This window comes from Talpa occidentalis, unplaced genomic scaffold (assembly GCF_014898055.3).
Source record: "Talpa occidentalis isolate TD23 unplaced genomic scaffold, MPIMG_talOcc4v2.1 talOcc4.13, whole genome shotgun sequence".
Classification (NCBI taxonomy): domain Eukaryota; kingdom Metazoa; phylum Chordata; class Mammalia; order Eulipotyphla; family Talpidae; genus Talpa; species Talpa occidentalis.
The window spans coordinates 71,560,682-71,584,621 of NW_023601322.1; the positions used below are offsets into that span (position 1 = coordinate 71,560,682).

Sequence of the window (23,940 nt, forward strand, 5' to 3'; positions counted from 1 at the left end):
TTTCGGTCGGTCTGCCTGTTCTGTTCCCCACTCTGTCTCTGGTGAATCCCCTCACCCCCTGCACATCTGTCCTGTACCCCAGTTCTTGTATGCATAAATAAATAAATCTTTAAAAAATTAAAATAAAATAAAATTAGATTGGGTAAATTTTATATATTTGTTAATAAATATTTATTGAAGACAAAAAAAAAAAAGATGAGAAAATGTAGGATGGGGGAGAAACTGGTTTCAGGGTCTGGCAATGGGTGTCAAATTTTGGAGAAAGAAAAGTTAGATGACTGTATTCAGGGTAGAAGAATTTTAGTGAAAACTAAAGTTTTAGTGGACTTTTTAGTTTTTCCATTTAACTTCAGTGAAAACTTACAGGCCATTTTATGAGGTTTTTTCCATTTTTATATCATCTTTCCCATTTTAATAAATTTGGTGCAAGGTGGGCTTCATGAGTTTGTTATATGCTTTGGGGGAATACATGTTGAAATTTTAAAATATTCAAATTAAAGTATTCATTGGTTAAAAAAAAAAGCAACCTCAATAGAGGCTGTTAAACAGCAGATTGGAGTCTTCAGAGAATTGAATTGGGAATTAAAAGACCCAATCCAGAAGTTTCCCCAAATCAGGAGTAAAAACAATGATATGAAATTTAAGGCAAAACGCAATGGCATAAAAAAAAAATAAGTTAGGAGATACCTACATGTGTATTATACGAATTCCAGACAGAGAAAAAAAAAAAAAGATTGGTTATCAGAACTAATAGTTACTGGAGAAAGATTAAAAGGTCTGTGTGTTGGTCAGGAATAATAAGGGGATAGCTATTATTAGCAAGTCCTGGTGACATTTTGGACTCTTCAGGATGCAGGTCATGAGGACAGGAAGAAACAGAAAGGTTTTCTACAAAGAGAAAAACAGTAAGAATATCATCAAAGAAGAAACCAAAACTGAGATGATAGACTATTAAGAAATTAATGACAGGGCCTCCCCGGTGGCCTAGGTTTAAGTCTCTATGGCCTGAATTTTATCCCCAGCCAGGGAGTTGACCCACATATGGTGCAGCAGACCTCTTCTGTCTTGCTGGCTGCTCCCCTCAGCAGTGTATTTCAGTAAATCCACCTGTTCTGCTCCCTACTCTGTCTCTGGTGAATCCTCTCATTCCCCACACCTCTGGCCTGCAACCCAGTTCTTCTATACATAAATAAATAAATCTTTCAAAAAATTAATGTCAACAAGCAAGCTAAATACCAAAATCTTAGTGATGCTGCCCAGACTGTGTTCAGAAGACTCTATCTGCAGAGAGCTGTGTGATGCTGGACTAGTTAGTTTCCTTCTTACAGTTTCAATTTCTCATCCTTAAATAATAACAGCTTCTTCCAAAGTGCTAACTATGCATCAGACACTATTGGGGGCATTTTATACACATGAATTCATTTATCTCCTACAACAATCTTCTGCTATTGATGACATGATTACTCTATGTTACAGATGAGGAAACCAAAGCACAGGGAGTCACTTGTTTGTTAGTTCTTTTTTAGAGAAACAAAAGAGGATGGCAATTTTAATATCAATTAACATTGTTTTTATATGGAATTTCCTTACATGATTTTGACTTCTAAATGTTATTATGAAATTTTTTTTAAAGATTTATTTATTTTTATACAAGAGCTGGGGTATAGGGTAGAGGCGTGGGAGGGTGAGAGGATTCACCAGAGACAGAGCAGGGAACAGAACAGGCAGACGACTGAAATACACTGCTGAGGGGAGCAGCGGGTGAGACAGGAGAGGTCTGCCACACCATGTTGGACCCCTGCCGGCCGGCCTCAATTAAACCAGCACTACAATTGGGGTCAGAATGGGGGGGTTGCAATTGTATGGGGAATATAAAAATAAAATTTATTATTTAAAAAAAAAAAATAACCCAGCACTGCAGAGGCTGCAGGTAGCTTCACAGCGCTGAGCTCAACCGCCTGAACCACCAGGGGAGGCCCAACAAGTTACTTTTTTAAAGTATTATTTTTTAGACATTTTATGTACAAAGAGGTAGTATGGTTTCTGCTGTAATGTAGATGTCTTGGATGACGGATTCAAGGAAGTTCGCTTTGTCCAAAGTAACGAAGCCTATGCCCTTTGAGAACTGACAGAAACTCTGGCAGCACATTGTGAGGCCATACATCCAAATCAGATGGTGTCTTTTGAGCAGATGCAGCAGAAGTGAGAACCCTGGTTGAATTTTCTCCAGTGGTCCCAGTAGAGCTGCTAGTGGTCCATCTTGCTTTCTCAGATGGAACAAGGCCAAAGGCTCAAATATACAAATTTCTTATAAATTTTATCAAAAAAGGATGGATAAGGTCCTCCCCTCGTGGCGCAGGCGGTTGAGCGCCGCGCTGTGAAGCTGTCCGCAGCCTCTGCAGTGCCAATTTGATCCTGGCCAGCCGCGAAGGTCCCACATGGTTCAGCAGACCTCTCCTGTCTTGCCCGCTGCTCCCCTCAGCAGTGTACTTTGTCAGTCTGCCTGTTCTGTTCCCTACTCTGTCTCGGGTGAATCCTTTCACCCTGCCATGCATCTGGCCTGTACCCCAGTTCTTGTATAAATAAATCTTTAAAAAAAAAAAAAAGATGGATAAAATGCACAATATTGCTCCTCCATTAGTGCAAATCTGGTATCGTTTTCCAGAAAATGCACATAAAATTTAAGAAGTAGAAAATCTAACAGTAATAAAAAGAGAAAAAAATTAAAAAATGTCAAAGAATTAACTCCCAAAATTAGTCAGACCCACATTTTAACACATCTCTGACATGTTCAATAGGCATCTCAAATAAAATAAGGCCAAAACAAAATTTACCTCCCCACAACTCCACCCTGTTTCCTATTTCTCCTGCAGTCTTTCTTATCTCAGTTTATGATCACTCCATTCTGTCAACTGCCTAAACCAAAACCCTTTGAGTAATCTTTTAACTCTTCTCTTTCTTTCATGCCATGTATCCAACCTAGCACCATATCCTTTGGGTCTGCCTTAAAAATATATCCAGATTCTAATTATCCCTTACAACTAGTATTAAGACCACCATAGTCCAAACCAACATCTCTTATATAGGCTATCTCAAGAGTATCCAAACTGACTCCTAATTACGAAGGGGATCAAATGTTCTACTCTTGTGTTCCAGCCATTCTCCATACAGCAGTCAGAGCAATTCTTCTTAAATATAGGTCAGATCTCCTTAGTCCTCTATACACAAGTCCAAAGGCTCTCATCTTACCTAAAGCAAAATCTTAAGTTCACCTCTCTGTCAACAAGACTTTACATGACTTGCCTTCTTTCCTTCAATCACTCTGCTATAGAAATGCTAATCGCCTTTTGTGTCTCTTACAGGCTGCAGGGCAGGGACACACACTAGCCACACTTTGCTTGATATCTGCCTGACTCAGTCTCTTTCTTTAGGCCTCTACCCCAATTGCCATATCAGTGAGACCTTCACTGACCACTTTAAAAATATAGCTCGCACCTTCCACCACACACTGTTTCCTTTACCTGCTTCAGATTTTCATGGCATAAGACCAACCAACACATCACCAATATATTTGATTGTTAATTGTCTTCTTTCACTGCTTTCTAAAATGTAGGATTTTTGTTTTGTCCATTGCTTTATCCCAAGAACCTAAAACACTGCCCAGAATGTAATAAGTTCTCAGCATATATTGTTTTTGTTTGTTTGTTTGTTTTTTGTTTTTTAAAGATTTATTTATTTATACAAGTACTGGGTACAGTCAGAAGCACGGGAGGGTGAGAGAATTCACCAGAGCCAGAGTGGGGAACAGAATAGGCAGACTGATGAAAAACACTGCTGAGGGGAGCAGTGGGCAGCAGGAGAGGTCTGCGCGCCATGTGGGACCCTCGCTGGCGGCTGGGGAGCGAACTGGCACTGCAGAGGCTGCGGGCAGCTTTGCAGCCTTGTGCTCAACTGCTGCGCCACCAAGGGAAGCCCTCAGCATATATTGTTGACTAAATAGGTAAACCTAGAAATAAATTCCACAAAAGTATGCAGCACCCCTCCATTTAAAAAAAAAAAAACTATAAAATTAAATCAAGGAAATTTTTTTTTTTTTAAGTTTGAATAAGTGGTGGAGACATACTGTTTTCCTGAATGGAGAGATTTAATATTTTCAAAATAAATTTTTTTTTTTTTTTGCAAATTCAATTTAAATTGAACACAATTCCAATTAAAATCCCAATTAGATTTTTTTTTGTTGGGGAACTTATCAAAAGGTGTTTAAGCCAATTTAGAGCTGTGGATATTTGAAACTATCTTAGATACTTTTGAAAATAACAAGTAATAAGAGGCAAAAAGAATTTCCTACTATATATTTGGACATGTAAAAGAGTTATTGAAGATTCCGGTATGTTACACTAATATAAATAGCTCACTGGGGCAAATCAGAGAATCCAGAAACATACCTGATCAGAAATGGAAAATCAGTGCTCTGTAAAGGTACTATAGGGGAAAGAGATATTTAGCCAACAATGGCACTGACCAAACTTAGAGTCTCTTTATACCCTGAAGTGCCAAGGCTTAAAGATTTAATTATTAAAAATTAAATCACTAGGGAAATAGAGAATATATTTGACCACATAAAAATTGCTATATGACAAAAATACTACAAACAAAGCAACCAAGTAGAGGAAAATATATATAACATATCTGAAAAACGAAGATTAATAATGAACTCTTAGAAATCTTTATATCGACGCTCAACACACCCACAAAAATCTGGGTATGCTCAACTAATTCAAAATTAAAAAGTACAAATGAGCAATAACTCACTAATTCAATGACAACAAATATATATTAGCATCTATTATATGCCAGGCAGACTGGGCAAAGTTAATAAAAAAAAAATCTAGTTTGGGGAGTGGTATCAGCAGTGGATATTTTTAAACTTGACTTGAGATTATTATAAATTATATTGTTACATGTTAGAAGAACTTTCTGGACGCAGTTTAGTAATATGCGTTGAAAGCAAAAGTATTAGAAATGCTGGACCATAAAGTCCAAACCTAGAATTTTTATGATCATGTTTAAATGTGAGACCTGGACCTGAGTTTATCCTGTAGCCAGCTGGAGGGCACCGTGGGGGCAAAGCCAACTTACAGAGATACAGACAAACCTGAGTCTTGACCCCCAACTCTGGGGCCCACTCCACCCAGAGATTCAGTTTTGTGAGATGGTGGTTTCTTTTTCATTGTTGAAGCATTCTTGATGACATAGAGCTCTACCCCTACTCTAACATCAGGTCTTATGTTCTATGTCTTCCCAACAGCCACCTCTGCAGTGACCAGGCTGCTTCCAGCCCTGCCAACATCTTGATTTTTGGACTTCTGGCCTTTGGAAATGTTGGAATACATTTCTGTTGCTCTAAGCAACCCAGATTGTGGCAGCCCTAGGAAACCAATACAGTTGATCTTTGCAATCTATTGCCCCCAGCCCCACAGGCATGCTTTGATTTTCTGTCTGTGGGAAAAAGTTTATACAGTTGGGTCAGCAGAAATGGAGACTGATGTGCAGCATAGCAGATAAGAGCACAGGCTCTGGGGTCAGACAAATCCAATATAAGGTGCCAGCTGTGTGATGAAGGCAACCTTCTTAGCCTATCTGAGTATTAAAATCCACATTTGTGAAATGGGGCTAATAAAGATCTCACCTTAGTGAGATACAGTTTCCCCCAGTCCACATGAAATTAGAGTATCTGTTTGAAACCTTTCATAAGCCAAAATGCCTTTAAGTAAAGAAGCCATTACCGTTCATGAATATGAAAAAAAAATTTGAGCACTCCTGGGTCTCAAAAATAAACTACCAAATAACACGAACAGATAGTAAAAGTGGGAATGATGTGACAAACACACACCTGTCTACAGCAGTACAGCAGTTCCTAAGGAAGGAGCCTGGTGGCTTCTGATTAGGGTGCCGCTGCTTCTAGAACGGCTGCCGTAAATCCAACCTGAGCGCTACTTTTTACCTTTTGTCGCAAAAGCAGAAATTCTCTTGGATTTCTTTCAGTTAGCAAAAACAAATATTAACGCAGGTCTTTGGTAAAAGTAAAGTGGCAGAATGATGAAGTTCGAAAAGGGGATATAAAGTGTTTACTGTGTAACCATGTGTTCACTAAATGTCTTCCCCAGAGCGATCCAGAACAAGAGTTCTCATCCTTTCTTAATCATATGGACACCAATAAATTGGACAGCAAAGGGGCCCCGCAGTTTTTAACAAACACAGGAGCAGCTTTCAGGTAATGATGGGCTGTGTCCATGGAGCATGTATGTAAAAATTCCATTTTCAAGAATATGCTGCATAGTTGTTCATCAAAGGGTAAGAAGCAGGAGTTGAAAGGATCCTGGGTCTTGGGGCTCTGGAAACTGCACAGGAGATAAACTGGGAGCAGTAGGGCTCCGGGTCTGTGAAACTCAGAATTTGCTTTAGGAGGGATTTCAGGGGAGAGGTTTAGGGCATCCAGCCAGCAATCACCCTCTGTAGGAGGGAAGCTCCTTCAGGGAGGACTGTGTATTTAGTGGGGTTTGCCCCATCACAGCTGGATGGGAAATACTGACCTAGAAATAAATGTTTAGATTAGTGCTTGATGATTCTCATAACTAGTTATATCTTGGCTATTGAGAGAAAAAGGGAGAATGGGTTTTACTTAGAAATTCTGGACCTTTTATGTATGTGTGCATATGTCATTTTGTGCTGTGACTTCCAAGAACAAATAACCATTTTGTTTTATTCCTATAGAATCCATGACACATGAGTTTTTATCACAAAATAAAAATGTCAAACTTTATCTTTGGAAAGAAATAAATGTTTAGGTGTTGTCATTTGTCATTTATTGTAAAATATGTTATCTATGCTAAATCTTGATATGCATTCTACTCTCCAATCTTCTTGATATTTAAAATAGATGAGTAATTAATTTCTGAGCTTGGTGTATTTCCTCTGTAAGAGATCATTTGCATACTTACATTCTTGTATTGAAATAAATCCTAGAATCTAAACCTCAAAAGTTGTAGACTTTACCTAGATAAACATCTGCCGTTTCAATGGTGTTTTTGAACTGCAGAGCTACATTTAAATACTCTCAAATCTTTTCTTTTTCATAACTGAGTGGGTGGGGAAATGGGAAAGAATTGTCAAGAATTGTCACCAAACTCTCTCTCTGTTTCATCCTTTACAGAGTTGGACTTCCCAAACCCAAAATGCTCTTCCTGCAGTGACTATGAGAACTGAAAGGGAGAGACGATTGAAAAGCACTTTAAAAATCCCAAGGATTACAAAACAGTAGGATTTATTCATTACTTAATCACTCTTCCAAAGTTTTCCTTGCCCAGTTTTAGACATATGTTATATCTGCTTTTTATTACTGACCCATATGTATTGATTATTTCATAAAAAACATAAATTTAATAGATTTTTACAAAATTAGATGTATTCATCATTCATTTATTTAACCAATAATTCCTGAGCATTTTACAGATCATGCCCTGGGAAAACACGATGATGAATGAGTCAATTGTACTGGTGTTTGTGGAACTAAACATCCTACTTGGACAAATAGACAATACAACAGACCCATTCATATCGCAATGATGATTGTGCTCAGAGAGGGCTTCATGGAGGAGGTGGCCTTTAAGTTCAGAACAGAAAGATGAGTCTCGGCCATACCCGGAAGAGCTGAGGAAGGCACTCCAGGCAGAACTTAGCAAGAGCAAGTTGGAAAGAGAAAGAAACCAAGCTGACTGGAGGGCAGTAGGTAAGGAGGAGAGAGGAGCATAAGTTGAACCCACACCGGACCAGACCAGATTTCCAAATGGAAGTGTGGTTCATTGCTGAGAAAGTATCTCAAATGGAATAATCTAATCATTCTATTAAAAAAAAAGGGCTGGGTGATCCTCAGATTCCTGTGTGGTTTATGCTACGCTGATGCTTAAAAAGGCTAAGTAACCTGCCCAAGGACATCAGTGTCCACTGATCGCCATACTATTCACCAGCTGTTGGGTTGGGTAGGGGTGGGTGACCCAAGTCCAGCTGGCTAGGCCAAGACTTGGCCCAGGGAGAAGGAATGTTAGTCTATCCATTTTTCTTCTGATTTCAATGTGTGATTCTTCCTAGTAAACTGGGACGTACCTGCGATACCTTTAAAAGTATCTGGCTACACCAAGAGAAGACCTTTGGCTCATGGGACCATACTGTTCACCCTACAGATACTGCAGGAAGTGATGGGCTTCCAACACTTGGGAGAATCTAATGGCTGATGATTCCAGGGCCCCCTCTCCTTTTCCCTCTGTACTGAGGCCTTAACTGAATAACCAGGACAATGGGAAAAGAGATATTTGAGCCACCAAATCCTAGCTCTAATCTTTCTAAGGGATAAGATAATAGATGATGTCACCATCCATATGAACTAGAACAGGGGTAGGCACAAGTTCTTTGTACAGGGGCAGATATAGGCTTATAGATTATATGCAATTTGTCACACTTTTTTCTTTGTTATTAAAAAGAAAAAAAATTTGAAAGTTACAAGCTATCCTTATCTTGCCAGGCCTTACACTAAATCTGGCAAGGTAAGTTTAAGTTTATTGACCCTGACTTGACTACATCTCCCCGAAAAATTTCCATGGAAGCTACTTAATCCATGTTAAACACCAAGCAAACATCTCTTTTAATATTTTCTAGAATCCCTGAGGTAGGCCCATCCCCATTTTCCACATCCCATCCTTGTTTCACAATTAGGAAATGCGAGCTGGGACATGCAGCTAACAAATGATAGCAGCAACACTTGAACCCAGGAGGTCTGATTATCGGGTCACTGGTCTTAACCACTGCACATATATTACCCCACTTGTAACTAGATATATGGTTTTGGACTAGTCCATTTTTCTTCCTGGGTATTGCCTCATCTGTACAGTGTTTTACTCAGTGTGAGAAGCAAACCTGATAGTGGAATGACTTCAAAGGTTCACACATATAGCATTAAATAGTATTGATTCACCTAGTTAGAAGATGATTGTCTTTCCAAGTCTCTTTACGTCTTCCAATGATGTCAGGAGAAAAACTTCAATCTGATGCTAACACATCTTTAATATCTCTTCAGCACATGCTAACTTCCATATAGATAAGAACTTCCTGTTTTTACTGAGTTTCAAGACTCAGGGTCTTCAGTAGGCAGTGATAGCTAGTTAAAATTTAGTACCATTATTATAATCTTATTGTTACTTTTTATTGTTGCTCTCATGGTTTTTATGATTATTTTCTATTTATGTAGAATGTCACTATTAGTGCAACTCTCTCTTATCTATTCCTGCATGCTTGCAAGATGGCTGCTGAAGCTCCTGCCATCACATCTATGTCCAAATTGAAATAAAGTAAGGGCAAGTTTCAGCTACTTTTGTTCCCTATTGCCAGGAAAGCAAAAAAAGATGCATTGATCAGAACATGTCACATAGTGACCTGTAGCAACAAGAAAGGTGCTTGCCTGGGTACATTGTCACCTCATACTAATCAAGATTCTATCAACAAGGAAAGAGCATAGATACCAGATTATGTAACAAGGACTTGCCATAGACCAAGAGGCCACTGAACCTTCTTCTTAGTGCCTACAGGCATAGAAGGAAGATCTGGGAGAGGATTTGTGGAATTTAGTAAAAAAGCCAATTTCTTTTTACCTTGTTTTCCACCAAGATACTCCCTCCCCATAATGCAGTCAAACACTGAAGGTCCATTATCACTCCTAAGGAACGAATGCAAGATCGCCACACACCTCTACAACAGGCATGAGAAAACCTTACGGCTACTACAACTCAAACAGCTGAGTAAGAGAAGCCCACTTTTTCTGAAGATATCATTGCTTTGGCACTCACAACTCTAGCTAAGGCCCCTAGAAACTAGATTCAAGGTCTTAGGAAGTCTCTGTTTACGTGCATCTTTCTTACTATTGCAAAAACTACTTTTCAAATTAATGTTTTAATTCTACAAATTTGAAGAGAACTGTCCAAATTCTGAGGATCTAGGAGTAAATTAGATGCTGGGCAGTTGATTCTGAAATGCAGACATAAAATCCACAGAAAAGTAGGAAAGCAAGAAGATTAGGGGCTCAACCTGGGAGCTAGACTCTAAATTTTAATACAAATTTTGTTGCTTCCTGATTGTGTGACTCTGGGCAAATTCCTTGCCTCTCTGTGCTTCAGTTTCCCCATCTATAAAATAATGGGGATAATCATACTTCTTCCCTCACAGGACTATAGGAAGACTGCTTTCTAGGTTATGGTGATAAGAATAGTCCCTTCAAAGAGCCAGAAGCTAAGATATAGATGGTGTTTTAAAGGGTAAAAAATGGGGGGCCTTCCTGGTGGTGCAAGGGGTTAAGTGCAGCACTGTGAAGCTCTCTGCAGCCTCTGCTGCACAAGTTCAATCCCTGGCTGGGGAGCTATCCACATGGTACAGCAGACCTCTCCTGACTCACCCGCTGCTCCCCTCAGCAGTGTATTTCAGTCAGTCTGCCTGTTCTGTTCCCCACTCTGTCTCTGGTGAATCCTCTCATCTCTCACACCTCTGGCCTGTACCCCAGTTCTTGTATGCATAAATAAATAAATCTTAGAAAAAATAAAGAGTGATAATTAGAGATAACAAATTAGTACCTATCTCATTTGGTGGCTATATGTCTTACATGGCTTAATTTCTCTAAAATGCTAGAATTGTGACTTCCATGTATTAAGTGCTCAATAAATGTTGGTTATTATCCTATTTCAAGCACTAATAAGAGGAATACTGGCACAAAGATGAATTTGAATGAGGTGGAGACTCTGACCCCAAGAGTAAAATTTGAGTTGTCAAGATTTGAGGTTGCAATGACAATATTCAGCTTGCAAAGAGCAAGGTAGCAAAAGGCCAGACAACAGAATAGCTTTCCTGCTCTCCCTCTCCTCCTCCACTCTCCCCCTGCCCTCATCCTCTCTTTCATCAGAATACCTGTGACTGGCTACTCCATCAGCATTTCTGATAAAGTAAAAAGGGAAAATACAGACTGGACTTTCATGGAAAGTATCTGAACTCTTACAACCAGAATCTTTACCTTAAACATATACATGGTTTTAAGATCTTTAACCTTTCCTTCAGCATCTCCATACCCAGCTTCTTGAAAAACATCTTTACTGAGGAATATTTCCCGGCATGATGTCATATAGCAATTGCCAAGTGACTCAGTTATACGTAAATAAATAAATCTATTTTTCAATTTGAAGTGACCCAAACTTACAGAGAAAAAGTGGGCACTTGGTATCATTTTGATGTCAGGGTTTTTCCAAGTTAGCAAGGGAGCTTTAAATACAGCGATTTGAGGGCGTCTGCAGGCAAAGTCCCAGCTCCTAGTCAAGATGCTCTCTGCTGTGATCGTTGCCTCTGTCCTGCTCTTCTGCTCTGTAACCAGTCAGAAATGCCCAACCAGCCACGGCATTCGCAACATTGGGTTCCTCATCAATGAAGCACAGGTAAGTTTCAGGGAAGGGAGCTAGCAGGAAATACAGTAATGGAAAATTTAAGTGACTTAGAGGAAAAATGCACCAACCAGATGGGTTCTTGTCTCTTTACTTACTTTAGGAAAATGCCTCCAGATGCAGCTGCAGCACCAATGTGAGTAAATGCTCTTTTAAGAACTTTCCAAACTAATTTTAATGTTCATATATAGAATCTTCACTTTGAAATTTCTTTTTCAGGTGACTGATTGCTTGTGCCTGCCCATCCCTCCTGTAAGTACAATAAAAAAAATCTTGATCTAGTTATTTTCAGCTTTTTAAGTAAAAAGAAATGGCTTTATTTGATAGATAAGAAAGAGTTACTTTATTGCAATTGTCACAGGTTAGCATTTCCTTTTAAAATCAGACTCTTGAAATTTGAGACTACATAAATTTCTTCATAATTAATGGGCTTTATACCCCTGGAGAAGTTTGAATACTTTTCAATATTTGAAAAAGAATCTTGAACATCTTTCTAGATCAGTGGCCATGTGCACAATAAAATCAAACTGGAAAGGAGAAGGTAACAAATGGCACAGCTTAAATTGTATTGCTTTGTAATTGATTTGCCAATAATGTTGGTGTTGCAAGACAATAAATAAAAAAACAACGCTTTTTCTTTCCTCTGGCACAAGCTGTGTGCTATGCCTTCTCCCTCCCTCCCTTCCTTCCTGTTGTCTATTTAGCTGAGTATTGCATAGTTAGAGTACTGCCTTCTGGGAGAACAGAGCATCTGAGGTTATGAGTTCAGGGAAGTAAAAAGGAGTCCCTTTGGCAGAGAGCAAGGGCTGAGTAGCAGGGGTTTCTGGTTAGGAAGCACTTATTCAAGGCACAGAGCTTTGCTCTCTCACCAGCAAGGCCTGAAGAATCCTAGCTGCTCGCCCAGCTGAGGTCAGACATTTTACTCCATCATGGTCCCCAGATTAGATGAGGAAAGGAAAGGGCTCCTCATTTATATAGGCCAGCCTGTCCCCCTTGGTTTATAGTCCACTCTCGTAGCTACTGCCGAAACGCTGGCTGTATTCACTTGGTACATATCAACAGCTTAATGTGAAAAGACCTTTCCTTTCTCTGTACTTTCAAACAAGCTATTGCAAAACTGGGGGCAGGCGACCACTGGATGGAAAGGAGACAAGACTGACTGTTTTCCCTGGGCCCCTTGTACCCTGGATGGAAATCCCAGGGACATTACTATGGAGAATCAGCCTCACCTTGAAGATTATTTCCTAGACTGACAGGCATCCTGTCTATAAATAATGCCAGTTTGGGTTAAAGTGATTAAATTAAAATAGCACCTAAAAGTATTCCCTCTGTGATTCCTTCTCAGAACTGTCTTCTGAATGTTTCTTTTCATAAATCCTTATTATTCACTAGGACAACTGCACCACACCATGCTTCCAGGAGGGTCTGGCACAGATGATCAATGCCACAGAGAAAACCAGCGTATCATCCTTACTGATTTTAAATATGGTCAAAAAAACAGTAATGAACTTAAAGTACAACAAGTGTCAAGTGAGTTTGCTTTTATTTGTGATTTGTTTTGATTACTTATTATTTTAATTAGTTACTTTTATGAGAATGTTGATGCCAACTCTATCTGAAAGAGAAAGGATGATAGTTGGTAGAGTTGAAATTGGTAGCTCCAGGTTGATAAGGGACATCTATGAATGGAATCAGCACAGCAGCATTCAGGTGAATCTGTCCCAGAGAAGCCTGTGATTCCCTTGGTTTAAAAAAAACACACTTAGGTAGCCATTTATTTCTCGTTGCCCACTAAATATGAAAGAATCCATCCTGATTTTAATTAGGAGCTAAAATCTAGAGAATCAGGGCAAGAGCTTACATAATATGAGAACATTCTAGAGATTTGATTTGCTAACCTAGTGGGCATTGTGGCCTATAAGTTAAAGATATTTTTTTCAATTGGCTAAGGAGGTATTTAAAGGACTAGACACCAGATCCAGCGGCACTAAATGCCCATCTGCACACATTCTTTTCAGTACATTCCTGCACCCCTGGAGGGAAGGAGTGGGGTGAACTATTCAGGTGTAAGCATCTCCACATGACACCACAGGAGGCAAGGAGGCTCTTCATGCCATGATTTAACTGCACATGTTTCTAGTATCCACAGTTTTCAGTCCTAAGTGTTTAATAGATACTATTTCATTGAATATCTTCCTTTGGGGCAATTGTTGGGTTTATGAAAATTGAAGCTCAGTCAGGTAAAGTAATCTGCTTAAGGCAGAGATGAGATTTGAACCCTGGTCTATGTGATCCCTGTAAGTCATTAAGATCCCCCTTTTTAGCCACTGGGCTATAAAATGCTCTTGGAAGAACCAAACCAAACAAAACTTTAGGTTACAAGTTGTCCCATGAAAAGATTTCCTCTAATGGGGTGTGTGTGTGTGTGTGTGTGTGTCTTGGGCCCTTGAAATCCTACCACAAAGTCAGCCACCTGCTCTGTCTACACAGTGGAGTAGCCGTGGACTTCCCCATTCATTTGCTCTGTGTCTGGCACCCCCTGCAGGTTGCCCCCTTCACCCCCCCCACCTCCCACTGACACTCCACCTTCACCCTGCTCTGAGCAGGGAAGTTGTTGGGATTGCCAGTTCTCTGCTGTTTTAATCACTGTGCGAACTTTTATCCTCAGTTTTTTTCCTGTGACCAGCCATGCAAACCAGCCACATCAGGCAACACGCTGACTTTCCTGAAGAGTCTCTTGGAAAATTTCCAGAAACAACAGATGAGAGGCAAAATATGAGGATGAAATATTATTTATTCTATTTATTGAATTGAAAAAAATCTCTTCTTTAAGTTGTTGCAATTAAAAAACCCAAGCAAGCCATGCTAAATCTAAATAATTTGTAATAATTTGCTTAAATTTTTATGTTTTTATTTTGGAATAAATATCTATGGAAAAAATAAGAACATAATCTGGTCTTTAAGTGCTTAGTCCCCCACCCCTGCCCCCCTTGCTGTTCAAAACAAAGAAAACTGCCAATGGGCTGAATGGGTCCCAACCTCCTGCAACAGCAGCAAGACATCCCGAACACAGACCCAAGGTCTCAGAGCCCTGGGCTGTAGGGGGCACAGTGATGAAGGGGTATGTGGCAGGTATGAGGGTTACCAGTAGAGGAGGGAAGAGCTTGTCTAGGGATCCTATCTGTCAGTGCAGGGGAAGCAAGGCTCAGAGCACTGTCAAAGAGTTTGGGATCCTGAGAAACTAACCACGCACCTGAACTGGGAGAAGGCAGCAGTTTACAAGTGGAGGAGGAGGCTGACTACTGAGGAGTGTGGGCACGTTCATATCCAAGAGAGCAACATGCCTGAAGCTGAAGTAGGAAGTGGTCATGGAGCAGGCCCTTGGCATCAGAGAACAAAGCAGAAACTCTGTCATCTATTCTCCAGAAAGATCTTCAGCTCCCACCCCACATGTCTGGCACAGAGTATGATGGGAGTGCAGAGCCTAATAGGGGTCTACTGGGAGAGATCCCTGAACCAGCCTGTCTGGCTGGCATTGTGTGACTTGTGTGGTTAATTTTATGTCAACATGACCAGGCCATGAGGTACCCAGATTTCGCCGAAACATTATTTCTGAATGTGTCTGAATGTGTCTTTCTGGATGCAATTAGCATTTGAACAAGTAAACTGAACAAAGCAGAAGTTCTCCCAATGTGGATGGGCCTCACCCAGTCCACTAAGGGCTGAATAGAACCAAAAGGCAGAGGAAGAATTGGCTCTCTGCCTGACAGTCTGAGCTAGGACATTGGTCTGCTGCATTCAAATTGGACTTACACCATCAGTTCCCCTGCTTTTCAGCCTTTGGACTCAGACTAGAACCATATCATTAACTTTCCTGGGCCTCCAGCTTGCTTACAGCAGGTGGTGGGACTTCTTAGCCTGCATAATTACATAGGCCAATTCTCTATCTATCTATCCATCCATCCATCATCCATCCATCCATCCACTCACCCACCTACCCTTAGTATTGGTTGTTTCTCTGGAGAACCCCAAAGAACCTTCTAATAAACTACCTGTCTCACCCAAATACTCAACTCTCCCCCACCCCCAGAACTCCCAATCCTGGTTCCTATTCCGCAGCACTACCTTCTTCTCAGAGGCTTTCTCATTGATTATTAAGTTTGCTCTTTAGTGTCTGTCTCTCTCTGCTTCAAGTCAGCTCCACAAGGGCATGACAATGCTGTATCCTGAGTTTATTCTATGCCTATACCAGTGTGGTAATATTGACTGAATGGATGAAAGGTCTTTGAGATGCAAAAGCAAAGTAAAAGCCAAGAATTTGCTCACCTGGAAAAGGGATGCCACCTAGAACATACGAAACACACTAAGTACAGTGTGTTCCCCTCCTGCACCTCAAGCCAGGTCCCAAGCTGGGATCCATGTCACCTGGCCACTTTCAAGGGGACAGCCTGCTCACAACCTCCTGGCTCTGTGTGATGGGCAGGGTGGGGGCTGGGTGAAGCCGAGGGTGTTAGGGTTAGGATGGTCTGACAATCAGAATGGCTTTCCCACCTGATACCTAAAGGCTTAGAGTTCTGGGAAGAGCTTAGAAGAATCTACTGTGTGGCTTATTTTTCTGTCAAAATTGGAATTGCTTTTCCTCCCGATAAGGCTAGACAGCCTTGAGTACTTTTGGTTATAATAATATGGAAACTTCTGAGCACCAAGAGACAGAGTTCTTCAAAGGGCTTCATTTGCCTTTGATTTTCCATCAGTTAGACGGTGAAGCAATATTTGATGTGACCTGCACTCTAAATAGCCCTTGGCCAAAGCGGAGATACTTTGATGAGCTAAGTGGCCTGGCCCTGGGGTAGGCATAGAGTTCCCCCTCCACTTGCAGCCAAATCCCCCAGAGGAGGAGTTTCAGCCTAGGGAGATGAGGTCAGGTGAGTGTTTTATTATCTGCTTGGGTGTAGGAATTGTGGGTACATGGGAATGTCCAATCATAATTATTTTAGTCCTAGTTCAGACATAAAAAGAGACAAAATCCTAGTGATTTATTTTCAGTGATGTTTATATCAAAGAGCAGCAAGTTGGGTCTCCAAGTCAAGAGGACTTTAAAAGGGGCCCACTGGTCTAGGCTTAGTCCTCCTCAGTGCTGAAGGCCATCCAGCATGCTGCAGGGCATGCAGACCTAAGGCAGACAGACAATAGCCACAGTGTGCCAACCCATCTGCTTCCTAAGAGAAGTGAAAACCATTGTGGCTGGGTGGTGGGTGGAACACAGAGTCTGTTAAGAGGGTTCTGTGGGTGTACCCATAACAGGGGGTGTATTGCTTTCATAAGCAAATCCCAGTATCTCCCGTATGAGTTGTTCCTTGAGACTCAAGATTCTGACCACTAAGTGTCCTTGATGCCCTCCCTTTTCATGCACAGGGCTCCCGAAACTGGGGTCCACCCCATCCCTGCACCCACACTGGATCCAGTTGTGGTTCCCTCACCAGCTGGTCTGTGGATCCCCATGGGCAAGGTCTGAGAAAAAGGTCTATCAAATATAACTTATTTATTTATATTAAGCACTTACTCTGGATGTACTCAATGGCCTAATAACTACAGGAGGTAGATATTATTTCTGTTTGGTAGATAAGGAAATCAAGGCTCAGAAAAGTTAAATGACATTCCCAAGGCCCCACAGGTTGTGGGATTTAGAGCAGTGAGCCAACCCCTACCCCTGTCACTTATTTCAAACCTCTGCTCTTTCATTCTGCTCTTGTCCAATTTTGTGTCTATCAAGGGGGTATGTTGTCTTTCCTTATGACAGTCTGAGGATAAAATGGGTTCACAGTAATAGGGGTCCATAATCCTTTATCCAAAAACCAGCAAGCCAGATAGTTTTCAGAATTTGAACTGTTTCACCTTTCAGAAAGAGAATAAGCAATCTGAGTGCCATATATTACATAATACCCATAGCAGGCCTGGGGCAGAACTCTGTAATTAAACACATTAATATTCTGTAGAAATATCATATGAGTGGTCAGGTTTGGCAGCCAAATGAGTCCTGACAAATATTGGGCTTTCAGAGCCATTTGGATCTCAGAGTTGTGATGGGGCTGCTACACATTTCTCTGGCCCAGGTCACATTTGCAGAAATGGGTGTGGGGACTGCTCTCTCTGGCACCTACCTGGGCATCTCCGACAGGGACAGAGGCTCCCAGATGGCCTGCCACATGGTGTCCTGGGGTCTTGGCTGCAGGTTCTTTTCTCCTCCTCATCTCTTCTTTCCCATCTCAGTTTTCTGAATCACTGACTGCAGACAGAACAGTGTTTCTTTAGGTGATGAGGTTATGCATCTGTAGCATAAGAGAGCCACTGATGCAGACACGCGCACCCTGTGGGATCACAGCAAGGACAGACACGTGGTTTGCTGATGGTTTCAGAACACAACCAGCTGTCAGAGAAGATGGGCAGGGAGATGGGCTGCAAGCCACTGTTACAGATTACTCACCACCATAGCGTGGTGGTTTCCTTTGGCTCTTCTGCAAAGTTGCAGCAACTACAGGATATACCTCTGCAGGCAAGCTCCAGGGCAGCATTAGCAGAGCTCATGGTGATATGTGCTATTATAACTCTCCTCCCTGTGCTGGGAGAGTCGAGATTTATCTAGAAAGAACTTTGAAGAAAGAAGAACCAATACTTATTAAATGTTTACTGTGTACCAGAAAGGCAGAGATCAGTGCACAGTTCAATGGCTGTTAGTATATTCACAGGTTGTGCAAACATCACCACATCTAATTTCAGAACATCCCCCAAAGAAATCTATGTGCATTAGCAGTCACTCCCTTTTCTCCTGTCCCCAACCGTAATCAACTCTAATCTACCCTTCTGCCTCTATAAATTTGCTTCTTCTGGATTTGTATAAATGGAATAATACCATATGTGTGTTTTTGTGACTGGCATCTTTCATTAGTGTGATGCTTCCGAGGTTCATTCTCACTGTAGCATGTTTTAATACTTCACTTCTTTTTATTGCCAGACACACTCCATGGTGTGAACATGCTGCATTTACTCCTTCATTTATTTGTTTATTAGTTGATAGATATTTGGGTTGATCCCACTTTTTGGCTTTTAGGAATAATGCTGCTATGAATTCTTATGTACAGGTTTTTGCGGAGATGTATCTTTATTTCTCTTGGCAATCCCAAAAGTGGGATTGCTAAGACTTGTGGTAATTCTATGCTGAACTTCTCAGGAAATTGCCAATGTGGCTGCACCATTTTACATTTCTATTGGCAATGTATGAAGAATCCAATTTCTCTTTTTCCTTGTCAACACTTATTATCTATCTTTTTTTAATGATAACCATTCCAGTAAGTATAAGATCTTTGATTTACATTTCCCATTCACTAGTTAATAGGGTTCCTGTATGGAACTCCAGTGTTGAGTGTGTGTGTAGATTCCCCACACAAACAAGCACTTCTCAAATACCAGCATGTATCCAGAGAATTTAACTCAGTTCTGACACTATCTACCCAGAGAATATCAGATTCCACAGGTTAAGAGCTCAGTCTCCCAAGACTACTGCCCTCCACTTCAGATGCCAGTCACAAAGTGCTCTGACCACCACCCATTAATGAGAGGGTCCTAGGACACACCTTGCCCCCTTAATTTGCTACAGCAGCTCATGGGAATCAGGAAACCCACTTACTCACTAGATCACTGGTTTATTACATAGGAACATGGCAGTTGGAAGAATTGCGTAAGGCACAGGTGTGGGAAAAGTTTCAGAGCCCTCTGCCTACTCCAGATGTGCAGTCTCCCTAAATCAGATGTTCACCAGCCTATAACCTCTCCAAAGCCCCCCTTCTCTTGGGGTTTTTGTGGAGGCTTTCTAACTAAGGCACAATCGATTAAATCATTGTTCATTGACAATTGAACTTAACCTCTAGCTCCCTCCCCCTACCTGGAGGTCAGTGGGATGGGACTTGAAATCCTGGTTTCCCTGGCAACTACCCACCCCCACCCCCCAGCCTCAAGTGTTTTCCAAAAGTTACTTTCATTAAGGTAACAACAGACACCTTGAACACCCTGGACACTTAAATTCCAAGGCTTTCGGGAACTGTGAGCCAGAAACTGGGGCTGAAGACCAAATACACATGACAAATATATATATATATTTTTTTATAGAGGCATAGTTATTTATTTATTTATTTGTTTTGTTTATACATGCACTGGGTACAGTCAGAAGCGCTGGAGGGTGAGAGAATTCACCAGAGCCAGAGCGGGGAGCAGAGCAGGCAGAAGGACCGAAGTACACTGCTGAGGGGAGCAGCGGGCAGCAGGAGAGGTCTGCGCACCATGTGGGACCCTCCTCTGGTGGCCGGGGAGCAGCCGGGGATTGAACCGGTGCCGCAGAGGCCGCGGGCAGCTTCGCAACCCAGCGCTCAACCGCTGCGCCACCGGGGAGGCCCGACAAATATTTTTCTTATAAGTCACAGTATCACATTAGTGACATATTTTTTCATGTGCTTATTGGTCACTTGTATATTTTTTTTTTTGGAGAAATATCCATTTAAATATTTTGTCCATTTTCAAATTGGATTTTCTTTTCATAGTTGAGTCGTAAGAGTTCTTTATATATTCCGGATGTAAGTCCCTTATCTGATATTTGCAAATATTTTCTCCCATTTTGAGAGTTGCCTTTTATTTTCTTGATGGCACCATTGATAGCACAACGTTTTTAATTATAGTCCAATTTGTCCATATTTAATTTTGCCAATTGCGCCTTTGGTACTCTAAGGAACTTTTGCCAAACCCAAGCTCACAAAGGTTTATTTCTGTGTTCTTGCCTATGAATTTCATAGTTTTACATCTTATCTCTGGGTCAATGATCCATTTTGAGTTAATTTTTGTATATAGTTTGAGATAAGTTCCCAACATCAGTCCTTTGACATAGGTATATCCAATTATCCCAAAACCATTTGTAAAACTATTCTTTCTTCATTGAGAATGCTTGGTATTGGAAATCTTGTCAAAAATCCATTGATCATAAATAGAAGGGCCTATTTCTGTATTCTCAGTTGTATCCCATTGATCTACGTTTATCCTTGTGCTAATACCATTCTATCTTGATTTCTACAGCTTTGCAGGAGGGAAGGTAAGTCCTCCAACTTTATAATTCTTTATCAAGATCATTTGGCTATCCTTTAATTCCATATGAATTTTCCTATTAAATTGTCAATTTCTGCGAGGGGAGGGATTGGGGTCAAAATAAGGGGATTGTAATTGTATGGGGAATATAAAAATAAAATTTATTAAAAAAAAAAAAAAAGCCGCCGAGGATTTAGCTGACTTCTGCTGCCACCAAGTGGCAAGCGAGCTTATTGGCAAGGGAGATCTTGGTTGGCTGATCTTTTTGTAGAACAGAGGTTCTCAGGGGGGACACCTAGGGACAACACTGTATATTTTAATGATACTAATATATCTGCCCTTTCACTCATTTTCTCATTAGTACACAGTGGAGTTTTCCAAAGGCTGGGTATTGGCTTTAAACAAATGGAACTCAGTTGTCCATTTGTTTTACCAAGATCATTTGGCTATCCTTTGTATTTCCATATGAATTTTCCTATTAAATTGGCAATGTCTGCAAAAAAATAAAAGCTGCAGAAGATTTAGCTGACTTCTGCTGCCACCAAGTGGCAAGGGAGATATCACAAAACTGAAAGCAGAAGCAAACATGGGAATCCAAGCATCCTCTGTTTAAGCTAGACATTAGGAAGATAAGCAATTGTAAATCAGTGCAAATCTTCTCATTAATTGTTTTTTGTTTGGAAAGTGTAGTTGTTTTCATTAAAATATGTAAATGTATTAATGTGCAATGGCTTTATTTTACTAATTTAAATAAGTAGCAAAATTTTAAATTCTCAGTTTTCATTTTTGGTAAATGTTACAATCTACCCAAACAACAGTTCTTTGAAAGACTTAATATTTTCAGAGTGAAAGGGGCAGCTTGAGGGCTTCCATTGTAGGGTAATGGTTATGCTTGTTCTTTTTGGTGTGCCTAGGTATTGATGAAATCTGAACCTCAGCAAGTCTAGACTATAGACGCCAAAACTGGAACTTGACTTGGAATTCTGTTATCAGTTTTTCTCCCCACCCCCCAATTTTAACAAGGAATAATGGACAAATATAATCGTACATATTCAATATATATGATATGATTTGATATGCATATACATTGTGGGATGCTTATTAAGATCAAGATGACTAACACACCTACCACCTCATAGTTAACTTTGTGTGTGTGGTGACAATGCTTAAGATCAACTCTCAGGGCCTTCTCTGGTGGTGCAGGGGTTAAAAACAGCGCTATCATGCTATCAGTAGCCACTGCAGCATGAGTTTGATCCCAGGCCAGCCAGGGAGCAACCTACATGGCACAGCTGACCTCTCCTGCCTCACCTGCTGCTCCCCTCAGCAATGTCTTTCAGTAGATCTGCCTGTTCGGTTCCCCACTCTCCTTTTCTTGTATGCATAAAAAAATAAAATCTTAAAAAAAAAAAAGATCAACTCTCAGCAACTTTTAAGTTTACAACACTGCATTATTAGCTAGAGTTCAGCCTTTTTGGAAAACTAAGTTCAATTTGTTTAAAGCCATCCCTGATAACACAGAATCTGTGGCTGGTACAAAGCTTCCTGAGGGCAAGGTCTCTGCTAAGGTCACAATCACAGGGCACAGAGTCAGATTCAACACTGGTTTTTGTTTTGTTGTTTTGGTTGAATGAAAGAGAGAGGCTAGGCATGTTGGTTGAGGAAAACCCCTAAGTTATTGGTCTTAATTATTCCACAGGAGTGTCTTCTTCAAACAAAGGAAGAGGAAACAGGGGCAATTTCTGGCTTATCCTTCCCAGTTACTGGCTACTACCAGTTGAGTTGTGACCTTTTCCAGCTCAGGTGTTCTTCTGTAGGTGGTGCAGAAAGTGTGCTGCAGGATATATAACTAGCAGAGCCTGGCAAAACAGTCTCAACCCAGTTCAGTTGAGACTGGCCAGTGCAGCTGATAACAGTGAAAGCAGCTGAGCCAGTGAAAGCCTGAAGAGCAACTTCCCAGCATGGAAACTGGCTATGCAAAAAGATGTGCCTTAACTAAAAAAAATATAAAGCAATGTATACTCGGTAGAAAATGGGAACACTCTAGTTGTATACAAAGAAATCATCATCATCAAAATAAAAATTGAAAGACTTCTCCCAGTCCCACATGCCCAAATTAGGCACTAAGTTTGGTATGTATCCAGAATTTTCCAGTACTCCTATAATCACGCATATAATATACATATATTTTTTTAACAAGTGACGTCATATTTTATTCTGTCATTTCATTTTTGTACTTAGTATACTGACAACATAATATTTCCATTAGAATGTATGTTGATCTATCTCATTCTTTTTAGTGACAGTGGGATGTTACTCCAGAGTAAGGATACACCTCAGTCTATTTAACCTCCTTTCTTTTGGCTGACATCTAGATAGCTTCCATTATTACAAATAATTCTCAACACTGTTATGCTTCTATTTCATCCATAAATGTCAGCTTCCTTTATTCCAAACACTGCCTGTGATTGCTGCTGCACAGGACCTGGCAGGCGGAGAGTCAGGTGCCAGGAGGGGAGAAGGTGTACACATGTGCAGGCAGCACAAGGGGACACACAGTGCCACAGATGTATGTGTGAGAGGGCCTGGGAGCCTCTGGGTGGAGGGAGAAGCAAAGAAGTCATGACTGGGTCTTGGAGAACAGGAAGCATTTATGTCCCGAAGATGAAGTTCAAGATGTCCAGACTGAAGGAAAGCTCAGAGGTAGGAAAGTCTGGGGGGTGTTGGGCAGACAGGAGCTGGACCAGTGAGTTTGTTAGATAGCTGTCATTGCTTCAACAAACATTTGAAGGCCCATTTTATGTCAGCATTGGATGGGATGGGGAAAAATGGTCAGAGCTTAGGGTTGGAGCAGAGGGAGGTGAGAATGGAAGAACATAATTCTCCGATGGGGATTATGGAAGTTGCAACTGTGATTAGAGACTCCATGTGTTTTTGTTCCAAGGACTCTATGGTTTGTATATGAAATGATCAACATTGCCGCTTGTGATGTTCTCTGAATTGGACAGCAGGGGGCAGTGTAGACTCAGGAAGATTATGGAGCTGACAATTCAAGTTCTCAGCAGCTCTGGCACATTGGCACCTCAGTTTCATCATCTATAAAATGGGTTAACAATGCCTTTCTCTGCTTACCTCCTCCTGTCATGGAGAATCACCAAGATCATCAGGAAAGCCTGGGTAGGGTTCTGACCCTTGAAGAAGGTTGTTGGATCTCAGCCTTATCAGGAACATCCAGCAGAAGACCTCAGCTGGCCTTCTGAAAAACAGCACTACCTCCAAACAAACT

General features: G+C 40.9%; 1 protein-coding gene and 1 pseudogene across 1 annotated transcript; one reads left to right on the forward strand and one right to left on the reverse strand.

The window, feature by feature from the left end:
• Nucleotides 1–2,017: 2,017 nt before the first annotated feature.
• Nucleotides 2,018–2,259, reverse strand: LOC119242913 (40S ribosomal protein S29-like; annotated as a pseudogene).
• A 9,127-nt stretch (nt 2,260–11,386) lies between these two features.
• On the forward strand, nt 11,387–14,307 carry IL9 (interleukin 9). Its single transcript, XM_037508347.1, has 3 exons — nt 11,387–11,522; nt 12,921–13,058; nt 14,197–14,307. Exons 1-3 carry the CDS (start codon nt 11,409–11,411, stop codon nt 14,305–14,307), a joined length of 363 nt encoding a protein of 120 aa, XP_037364244.1. The 5' UTR covers nt 11,387–11,408.
• The last annotated feature ends 9,633 nt before the right edge of the window (nt 14,308–23,940 follow it).

Excerpts from the sequence above, each read along its gene's own strand:
- IL9 (XM_037508347.1), top strand. The coding sequence starts at position 11,409 with ATGCTCTCTGCTGTGATCGTTGCCTCTGTCCTGCTCTTCTGCTCTGTA. Across the intron at positions 11,523-12,920 it reads TCCTCATCAATGAAGCACAG|GACAACTGCACCACACCATG; the intron begins GTAAGTTTCAGG and ends ATTATTCACTAG. Across the intron at positions 13,059-14,196 it reads TAAAGTACAACAAGTGTCAA|TTTTTTTCCTGTGACCAGCC; the intron begins GTGAGTTTGCTT and ends TTTTATCCTCAG.